The sequence below is a fragment of the Neodiprion fabricii genome, chromosome 4 (assembly GCF_021155785.1).
Source record: "Neodiprion fabricii isolate iyNeoFabr1 chromosome 4, iyNeoFabr1.1, whole genome shotgun sequence".
In the NCBI taxonomy this organism is placed as follows: domain Eukaryota; kingdom Metazoa; phylum Arthropoda; class Insecta; order Hymenoptera; family Diprionidae; genus Neodiprion; species Neodiprion fabricii.
Genome location: NC_060242.1, coordinates 14,901,823 through 14,912,370, shown reverse-complemented (window position 1 = coordinate 14,912,370; position 10,548 = coordinate 14,901,823). Strand labels below are relative to the sequence as shown.

Genomic DNA, 10,548 nt, shown 5'->3' with positions numbered 1-10,548 from the left:
GGAACCAACATCGATGTCTCACTAACGAGTCACCGCCCAATCCATCAAGTTGAAGATCTGTACGTGAGACTGTTACCGATAAAAACTTATGAAAACTCAGCCGGGCAAATCCCGACGGTAAATGCTTATGGGTAACCGATCCACATTTACCTAACCGATAATAGACGGTGCAAAGTACAATTACCGCGGAGAATTGCTTTCGAGATTGTAAGTATCGTGATTGATTACCGGCATGCGGTCGCCATCAGTTCCAAAATCTTATTTTGTTTTAGAGGGCCCTACTATTTCGGGAAATACAACACGAAAACTGCGAGCATCGGCTCTTTCGACTTACAAGCCTTTGCAAGTTCCTTATTTGCTAAACATTTACCGGTGGTAATTGAACTAAAAATTCTACGTTAGTTCGTAGTCCGCTGGGAGATGTCGCTTGTACACCGCCGCCGCGAGCCGGAATTTGACCGTATGGTGGCGCGTCGGTAGTCTCGCTGAGCGTCGCCGGGCGGGGTGGTTTGCTGGCTTTGGCGTCTTGCACGGTGACGTCATGATTCCAGTCAACATGGGCGACTGATCGCGACGGTCGCTCTGCTCCGTAGCTGTACGCGAGGAGATTGAAAGAAAGGGAAAGAAGGCATCACCACCACCACCACCACCAGCATCGCGTACCGGCGGCTCAGCGGTAAAGCATCAGCAGTTGTTCGTTTACAAGATGGCAGACGGGCCGTCCGGTGAAGAGGCGCCGAGCGAGTTCGGCACTGTAAATCGCGTGCCCAAAGAAAGACACAAGTGTAATAATAACGATGTAGTGATAAACATTGATAAGGAAGGTGTTCGGGTTACAGAAAGTGATAATATTACCTCGTGGGCGAGTGTCGACGAGAAAAAGAAACGTGATGTTTATGTTGGTGATGATGATGATGACGATGACGATGACGACGACTACGATGATGACGAATACGACGACGACGACGACTACGACGATCGTGATGCTGGTGATGACGAGGAAGACGACGACGTCGACGATGACGATGAAGTTAGCAGAGGTGGCAGTATAAGCAGTGGTTGTGTCCATGATGATGTGCCCCTTCGTTCTTCGGCAACGACCATGGTTGTTCACAAGAAACCGCTAACGAAAGAGACTCTCGTAGTTCTCTTGCACCCTATGAGTGTTGTTGGGAAAAAAACTGTTGGCTCGGTCGATGATAGAACGGCGTTGCTTGGGGAGATTAACGGCGACGCGATTCGCGGTGTTATCATCCCCGAACCGAAGAGGGGAGCGGCGGTTAAAAGTATCGACAAAGTGCCAACGGGGGTTGGCAACACCACCTTCAAAGGACAAATTAGAACAGCGGACGATACCCTCGTCGGACCCTGCGGGAAGAAACGATGCGTCGATCGATACGATAGCTCGGAAAGCTCCGACAGGTGAGTTCAGTTGACAACGGAGAACCCGATTATTCGCTATCATGATCGTTTAAAGACGACTCCAAAAGTACACCGATCGGTTTGAAAATGCGAGCATCTAATGCCAGTTTCTTCTTGCCCTTATAAATTAGTTTCGTTCGCCTCGTGGTTCTCTGACAACGGTTTGAATAATTCTGCGTTTCTGTATACATTTTTCGCCTACTTGACTTTCCGTATGATGGAACGGTGTCGGAATAATCGAACGACCGGGGTACCTTCCCCGCGATTTGGGCAAGACAGGAAAGGGAAAGGGCGCAGCAACAGTTCCAAAGTCTTCACTTCTTCCCACGGCGTTTTCTAAACACCGCGATGGCGTCGCGTCGTCCCATCGTCTCTCAAGTTTCAAACGGGTCCTTGAGTTGTATTCACGTTTGCGTTTGCTCGATTTCCTCTTCACCTCCAGGCCGCGCAACTGGAAAACGCACTTCCGGACATAGCCCGAAGTTTCTCAAATCCCGTTTCTTGCGTGGGTATAAGTATCTCGCTCCTCCTTGGACGTGTAAATATTTTCAGATCTATCTCCTTATTTCACTCTTCTCATCTTCACTGGTCGGCCTGTTACAACACCGTACGATGGTCGGAGGAGAGAAGAAACGTTTAGAACCGAACAAATTAAACAAATAAATTTACAAATTGCTGATATACACCACTCTACTCGACTCTTCGAGGTGAGCTGTGGTATTTTAGTACACGGGATAAAGAAACAACGATGGCTCAACGTTTTCCATCGGTTTGTTTTCAACGCTTAGAAACAGGCGCGAATAGTATATATAAATGCCACATACATTATAATCGTTCGTTCCTTGCGGGCGAGCGACGTTGATATAGCTGCGGTGTGACTGAACGCAGTTTCGGCTCCGTAAATTTTGGAATGTGTTACTTCGAATGTGTCGATGCGGGAACTAAGCGTTTGATTGATCGGTAGATCTATGGATAAATAAGAAATACAATCATACGCGAGAGTGGAAATCTTGGTTAGGCGAACCCCGTAAAGGGAAGATTAGGTTGACAACGGTAAATAAACAACAGATACATGCATTCCTGTGAGCAAGGAAATAATATCTCCGAAGAAGTAAATCGCAACCGGCGAGCGAGATGAAAAACTTCTGCCTTGCTGTTATATCGTAATGTCCAGCGGCGGCCCTCTATGATATCTCGTGTAGTGTACTGCTATGCAACCAACAACCAACCGGTTTCTCTTCATATTTTACGGCGCGTACAAACGACCGCAACACCGTCATCTGTAATAACAATAATTATTACTCGTATAGCGCTGCTGAGTCAAAACATTTCTTATTCTCAATTCTTCATATTTACACCGAAACTGCTCCGGTGCTTGCAAGTCGTTGCAATTATTATATTGTATGCATTGTGAAGTCCGTCGTTCTTTTCTGGGCTGGGTGTGTCATGCCGCTGTCTTTGTTCAACTCTCTATTTCATTCTCAATTGTGTCTCTCTCATAAAAACGTCGAAAACGAAGTTGACAGGAGGACAAACATTTCTTTTCCCCGACGTTAAACAACTGTTTACAATAACAAGTGTCAACAACGTGGGATGCGCTGCTGCTGTATACTACCTTCCCGATACACATGTACCCAATTTTGTTTACCGATTTGGTTATCTTAATAATATACACATTCTTAGATCTGCATTTCTGTTTGTTTGAAATTGACGAGCATCTCGATGATATAATACTGACGACGTGTCGTTGGTTTTATTGTTACATACAATTGCAGCAAGTTGTTTTAATCACCGACAGAGAGAGAGAGAGAGAGAGAGAGAGAGAGAGGGAGAAAGAGACATAAACATAGAGAAAGAGAGAGCGAGGGCGAGCGAGTGGAAAAGGAAGAGGAAGAGGAAAAGGAAAACGGAGAGGGAAAGGGAGAGAGAGAGTGCAAGCTCGTGTCGTTGTCGCGTATGTACGAAACACACGAGTACACGTCAATGATATCGCAATGGACAGGGGATATTCGGTGACTAATCTTGCGTTCACATTTACCATCTTCTTATATTTAGACGGAACATTGACCGATACCGATTGCGAAGCCTGTAGATACAGAGTGAAAAAGAAATATCTTCAGGGTATGCTCATTTTAACTCAAGTCAATACCTCCGGCTGGAGACCAAATATTGCACTATAGCCGTCAAGTACTACGGAACAGAAGAGGACAGTAAAGTCAATGAAACTACAAAATTCATGAGTTTAAACGCACATGAAGACAATACGGAAAGTTTTATTACTGGAAAATGAAGGGAGGTTCAGGAAAAACAGCGTTTCGCGCCTAACGGGTATAATAGCACTTTTTTGTTGGCTTTGTGTCTGCGCGTTACGCCTCCTTATTGATAATAATGGTATAAGGCGATTAAAACCAGCGTGAACTTTGCAAAAGTTTGTAGCAGTGAACAAAAAAATTACACAGGAATCGTAATGGCAGAATCGTGTTACAGCCGGGATCATTGCTCGCAAATTTACACATTCGTCGTCGTCCAGACCAAAATTGGAAATATATACACCGAATCCACCTAATACCCACAATGTTATTCCTTAACTGTTTTTGAAGCGTGCGTATAACGTGTACGTGAAACGCACATTGCAGCTTGACGAGCTGAAGTTCTATTGACAAAAAAAAAAAAACGTTAATCACAGAAATGTTTAAATCTAATACTGACGATTCGCTTGATATATTTATGCATGGTCGTAACGTAACGTAACATGTAATTTGTACAGCTGCAAAAAAACATTTGACGTATATTTGCTCGTGCATCGGGACTTCGGGTCGTTGGTTGATTAATTCGTGGCGGGTGCATTGAGAATCTACTCATGCATGTGCTACGTGCATGTATTTATAAGCTCATCGTGAACGGTCAACGCGTAGGCACGCACAGCCAGACATCAGGCCTACCGAAAATGTTCAAATATTGCTGAGTTTTTTTTTTTCTACCCCGTGTCAAATATCTGTAATATCTTATCACAAGCCTGCAACGTCGAGAATTCGCCACGCCTGAAACTCCGCAATCTCTTCGGGTATGATGCCTCCTCTGCCCTTTTCAGAAGTCTACTTTTTTTTAATTTCCTTTTTATTATTTTCTTTGTCTTCTCTGTATTGCCTCATTTCTCCTCATTCCGTTTTTGCATACTCCGTTGCATCGTTCTCCTTTCCTCGTTTAAATGCGTATCGCAGCTCACGCACCACCGCACCGTAGCGTCGCGTCGCTTCGTTAACGTAATCGCAGAGGGGTCAAATTTTCTCGCTCTACTGTACCGTACGCCCGTCGACCGACCTAGCAGCCAAATATTTTACCTCCGACTGTACACCCTACGGCCCTTGTTCCATGTTGCCCGTTGCCCATTGCCCCGTTGTTGCCTTCACATTTTCACACACCGACTAAGATGGCTCCCGCCGAGCCCGTCGTCGCCTCCTCTTTCCCTTTCTCACTCTCGTCACTATTTTTACATCGCCTGTACATCCACCCGCCACATATATCCAATGCATCCTCTCTTGAAATTTAGACATGCTTTTTTTTTACAGCATTCCCACCGACATCAAGCCATGCTTATAGCCATAGACGCATAAATGTTAAATTCCTACGATTGCAACCTTTTCTATGATTTATTGTTTTGGAATTTATTTCCTCTCCTCCATTTTCTCATTTTATGTTAATCTCAAAATATCCGAAACTGAACTTGTTCCAAAGTTAACAATAGTCGCTCTGGTTTAACATTTTTCTACAATACCACGTAATTATTTTTTCCTAAAAACTCAAATTGGCTATAGAGAAATGTTGTCCGCTTTAAACAACAAATACCACAAAATAAATAAAACAAATCTATCCTCTTGGAAATAGTACCTCACACATCGAAGCGTTTGCACTTGATACTAAACACTTATAATAAAAGATAATTTATACTTATTATCCAGTTAGCAAAAGTCTTCTTCGAAACGGACAGAAATTTTTTTGACTTCCATCCATAAGAAAAAATTATTCAATATATAGTATATATTCCGGGTAACCCAGCTTGTGGTTCTGAAAAAGTTCAGGAATTTTATGCTTTGATGTTACTGGACACCCTGTTTGTCCTTGCACTTATCTGCCTACTTATCGTTTGCACGCGACGTGTCGTTCTCGCTACTATTATACTGCACACATGCGCCGCCTTTTCCGGAGCAATTACAACCCGAACGTTGTAGCATTTCTCTTCCGTGATAAAGATCCACACAGTATAGATGTGTGTTCGTGTGTGTATTTATCACGTATATCATTGTCGCAGTGCTAGTTTCCGGTTGACACTGCTTTGATCGATGTCGGCACAAATTTGGTGTAAAAATTGGTCACGTCGATGTTTCCAAATTCAATCGCATCTCTCACATCGTATATTTAGATCTCAAGCACCACGCGTGCCCCCGTTGAACATGTGTTCGATTATACTTTATACTCTCGCCGGTACAGTAGAATTCGCCTTATCGCAGGAACAAATAATAATAATTGAAAAATCATTTCGACCTAATCTTACAACAAAATAACAGCCTCTGAAAGAAATACGTGTAATGCGAATCGACGTAGTTCTGTAACGTGGCATTTTTAATGTCCGCCACAAACGGCTTTCTGAAACATAGGCGGAAACAAAATTAGAGGTCTTACGGTATCGATTGTCGAACTATTTCCGAAAGAGCGCCAGAACCGGAGTCACGTATCCGATATTCCGAGATGGGCACGGTAGAGGGCAGCGAGTAAGACTCGTTTAAGGCTTTTTGTTTCTTTTTATTTTTCGAGTTTCGTCGTCACCAAGCAAAGAGTCGGCGACCATTTCAGCTATTTTATGGAATAGCGAACGGCAATAATTTTGAAGTAAGGACGTCGAGGCTGCGGAGAGAGAGCCAACGAAAATCCCTGCATAGCGGGTACCCACGGCGGAAGCGATTCCTCTCCCCGATTTCACCCCGCCGACAGCTGACCGCCAAATTTGCGAAGAATAAAGAGGCTAAAGTTGGTAACGTTAAGTTGACGAAACATCAGTTAAAAACTCATTATTTAAAAATTTTAGAATGACTTACGAGGAGTTGTCTTTACAAAATATAAGTATTTTTCGTTTGTTAATGATTACTAAATTCTAGACAATCTGAATATTGCGAAGTAACGATTTTTCCTAAACGTTCATCGTTATGGTAATGTTACCAACTTCGACCTCATGTAAGATCGACGAGCGAAGAGGGATCATCATGAGGCTGCGCGGCGGACGAAATCGCGATCTAGCGCTAAGTTCTGCGATGATCAAATAGGTGGGCGTCGAATTGCGCTATTTCAAAAATTGATCTAATATCAATTGTTGCAGATTCTTGCGTCGCGTAACGTGACGTAGCAGGTGGCGCAAAGATCTGCGTTGCGGCAGATCGAGAGATTTTCGAATCACTAGTTCTGGCGATTGCGTGCGAGAGACGTCTTTAGTAGAATCTGATAGCGATTTTGGTTTTGGCAGATCGCGAAAAATGTTTGTCAAGAGATTTTGAGGGTGTTGGCGCATTTTTGTGGTGGTTGTGAAACGGTAAATGATGCATAATTTCTTGCGATCAAATTTCGATAGTAATGAAGTAAAGGCTTGCCGTATAATGGATAGCCATTTTGGATTTACGATGTCGAAAAGTGCTCGAAATCCGCTTTGTAGGGTCGAGTTGCGGTGGCGTGTTTTGCAGCGTCGCCTGTCGTGTACGTCTCGAATAGTTCGGAATAGCTAATTAATTATCTGAGAATTTTGAGAAAATTTGATGCGTTGTGGATTGAGATTTGAGTCAAGTTGTACCGATGTAGTTAGCGGCTGCGATACAGATTTTGTGGTTGCGAATTTTGGTTACGATTTTATTTGCGATTAAGTTTGCGCCGTGTCGAGTTGAGTGTTGGTTCAGATTTCGTTTTAGTTGAGTTTAAGTTAAGATGAAGGTTACATTTAATTCAAAGTTTAATTAATTTGAGATTACGTTTCGAATGATGTTTTGAGTTGAGAAAAAATGTAGTTCAGTTGAGTTACAGTCTACAATAAGGTTGAGTTTTAGTCAAATTGTCTGTAGGTTAGTCTTATGAGGATGGAGTCAGTAACGTGACTAACGACGCATACTGATTGTGAGAAAAAATTGTTCCTGTGCACCTTCAGGGATATCTGAAGTTTAGTAAAGCATGATAAACAAAACATGCTCTCATTTTGAAAATCCGACTCCCCGAAAGTCATCCTAAAATTGTACAATAATGATTTTTTAACCGATGTTTCGTTATGTCGACACTACTAGCTCCAGCCTCATTTAGTTTCTAGATTTTTCGCGGTTCGTGTCGATACTCCGAATCGGGTAATATTAGAGAATGCCGTCCGTTCGGAATACGTGGTTGGCACGACGAAAATTAATTTCGGATTCTCTCTCTCTGAAAAATACCCCTATCCTCTCCGCAGTATTAACCATAACCTACCAAGCACATCAGCCGGAAGTTAGAAAAGGTCAAGATACTCGTATCGAGGCGTGTTAATCACGCCAGACGCACAACAAAATCTCGCAATATCTTTTCCGGAATTGTGTTCCAGCTTTCATCGCGGGTTGGTGCCAATTCGTTGTGCTCACGGTAAGTTCTCGGTCATTCAACGGGTGGTCAAAGGCAGTAAAAATTTGGCCTCACAGTTCATAGTTAAAAGCTTGACGAGGGCGCGCGCGCATAGAAATGTGTTCATATTTAATGACATGCGATACGGTCAGCTGGTCGAATTCTTTTTCCGTACAGTCAACTGTCGAGAGTACACACAATCCCACAAGGTATCTGCGCCTGTCTATATCGTACATTCGACAAGAGTTATCGTCGACGGTGAAACTTTGTCGGCGTCCTTCGAATGCAAGTGTTGCGAATGCATCGTAGAGTTCAGGTACAATTAGAAAGGTGCTACGCTAGCCTTGCCCGGAGTAGCGGCATCGAATCCGCGCTCCGACGCTCCGATATTTATTAATACCGATACGTGTCACCATATTGCTTATGTACGTGATCGGTGAATGATTAACCGATCGTTGAAAATCGTCGGAACTTTGAACGTGCGGACAGTTACCGGTTCGCCGGTGTCGGTCGCTGGGCGAGAGTCTCGGGGATTTTGGCGAAGCGAGGCTGGAGAGACGGACGAGAACAAGCGCCTGCGGGCTTGGATCACCGCGGTTTGTTCGGAGCAAACTACGTGCAACTCGAATTGTGTGTATTACACCGGCTCCGTTCGGTCGGAGCGGCATGCGGCAGCCGAAGCGACCGCCGGCCGTGGCCGTGAAAGTGAAATTCGTGAATGAAACGTGGGTAACAACCTGGTCCCCTCGTCCGCGAATCGAGGTAAAGGTTGCCCCCGGATTTCCTCGTCGCGCCGTTCTATCGGGCAGGCACGGTGCGGTGGGTACAACGCAAGGTGGGCGGGTGCAGGGCGAATAGCCACGGGTACGGGTACCTACCAAATAAATTGTCATAGTACCGTTACGCTCGGGCAAGGTCGAATGCCCCCCTCCCTACCTTCGACCCGCTAACAATCCCGCGAAAGCATCATCGTTTCGTTTTTCAATCACGTAGGTAGCGGCTGCCGGTATACGCGCTTATTCGCTTTGTTTCTCATTCTTCTCGCGTGAACTACGAGTAGGAAAGAGAAGCTGAATATAAGGAGATTTTTGCCAAATTAATTTGCCAAATAAAAGGCTCACCGTTAATTTTGATACCCATATTCAGCCTCGATTTATACAATGCAGCTAGGTAAATTTATTGCTTGAAGGAGGGGCTGTCGTTGGTATACCGCAGCGGTTTCGTTAGTCCAGTCAGGGAGGCATTTCAACTGGCTTACGAATAACCTGCAGCTCCGGATTGTAGTTCGTTCGAATTTCAATCGACGACGGAGATAATTGATTTCGAAGTAACTGTCCGCGAAATGAGACGTATCGTATCGTGCGGACGTCGATTACCGGTTCTTTTCCGCCGGATTATATCATGTGGATCGTACGAGGGTCAGGCCGATTCAATAGCCAAACTGCAGCTGCATGCGTGACTCTCATCGAATTCGTCGTGGTAAAGACGTCGCTGCAACCTAAGATAAGACGAAAGAACAGGGAAAAATATTTGAAATATTGAGTATTTGGAACGCAATTGTGTTCACATTTTTCATTGTACAACGGCATGAGCGTTGTATATATTTTGTTATACGACTCGACGGATACGAATTGAATATTACTAATCCACCGCTCGTCATTGCCGTAATCTGATCCTAGTTGACAATCTGCATGTTAGATTGTACATGTATCACCTCTATTCAATACAGCTAAGCAGAAACAATCATCCCTCGAAGTTTTTTTCACCTTAGAGCGTCGTTGTATTATACATCTATCGTTGATAATGCGATTGAAAAGGACGATAAAAAGTGATCGATGTACGCGCGTGTTACACGGTCGACATAGACTGCTCACCTTGTGTGCACGGTTTCCAATTCTCATTTACGTGGTGCGATGATAGTCCGGATCGGTTTAAAAATATCAAACAGACAATATTTCGATCAATATTTCCACTCGAGTTTTATGGATCCTCGTGCATGCATGACTAATTACCAGCTTAACCCGCCTTATAAATTATCGCCCGTGAATTGAAACGAATGACCGGCGGCAAACGAATAGCATGTACGCAGATTATTTAGACCTGTCGTCCCGTTCTAGACACGGTGAATCCTTTTTTTTCTTCACCGTTCGCTCTGAAAATGATCAAAACTTATAATTCGCTCGAAATCAAGCGTTTGAATATATAAAGGTAGATCGTCGTATGTAGGCAGATACGACCTCTTTCCATAGATAAGTATACACGTGTAAAAAAAGATCACCACAGAAGGTCTTAACAGCCTTTTTTTTATTTATTTTTTTTTTTTTATTTGCCATCGGTTTGGAAACCATTGAAACGCATGGTCAAGTTGAAACTAAACAATTGAAACTAACTAATTTATACGGTGATTATATCGATTTTCTGGACGTCGATCATCCAAATCGTAAATTATCGGAATGATAGGAATAACGTTAATAATTTTTGGCGGTAACGTCCTTACGCAATTAC

At 43.7% G+C, this 10,548-nt stretch overlaps 1 protein-coding gene across 7 annotated transcripts in view; it reads left to right on the top strand.

Annotated features, from left to right (window-relative positions):
* The first annotated feature begins 539 nt into the window (after nucleotides 1-539).
* Nucleotides 540-10,548, top strand: part of LOC124179658 — an 84,750-nt gene continuing 74,741 nt past the window's right edge. For 6 of the 7 annotated variants that reach the window (XR_006870119.1, XR_006870116.1, XR_006870117.1 and 3 more), the window contains exon 1: nucleotides 541-1,422. Coding sequence is in view for 2 of the 7 variants with exons in the window: in XM_046564289.1 (XP_046420245.1) it covers nucleotides 707-1,422 (716 nt within the window). In the remaining 5 variants the exon portion in view is untranslated. Of the gene's footprint in view, nucleotides 1,423-10,548 lie in introns of all 7 variants that reach the window. The other variant, XM_046564291.1, reaches the window with a different exon arrangement.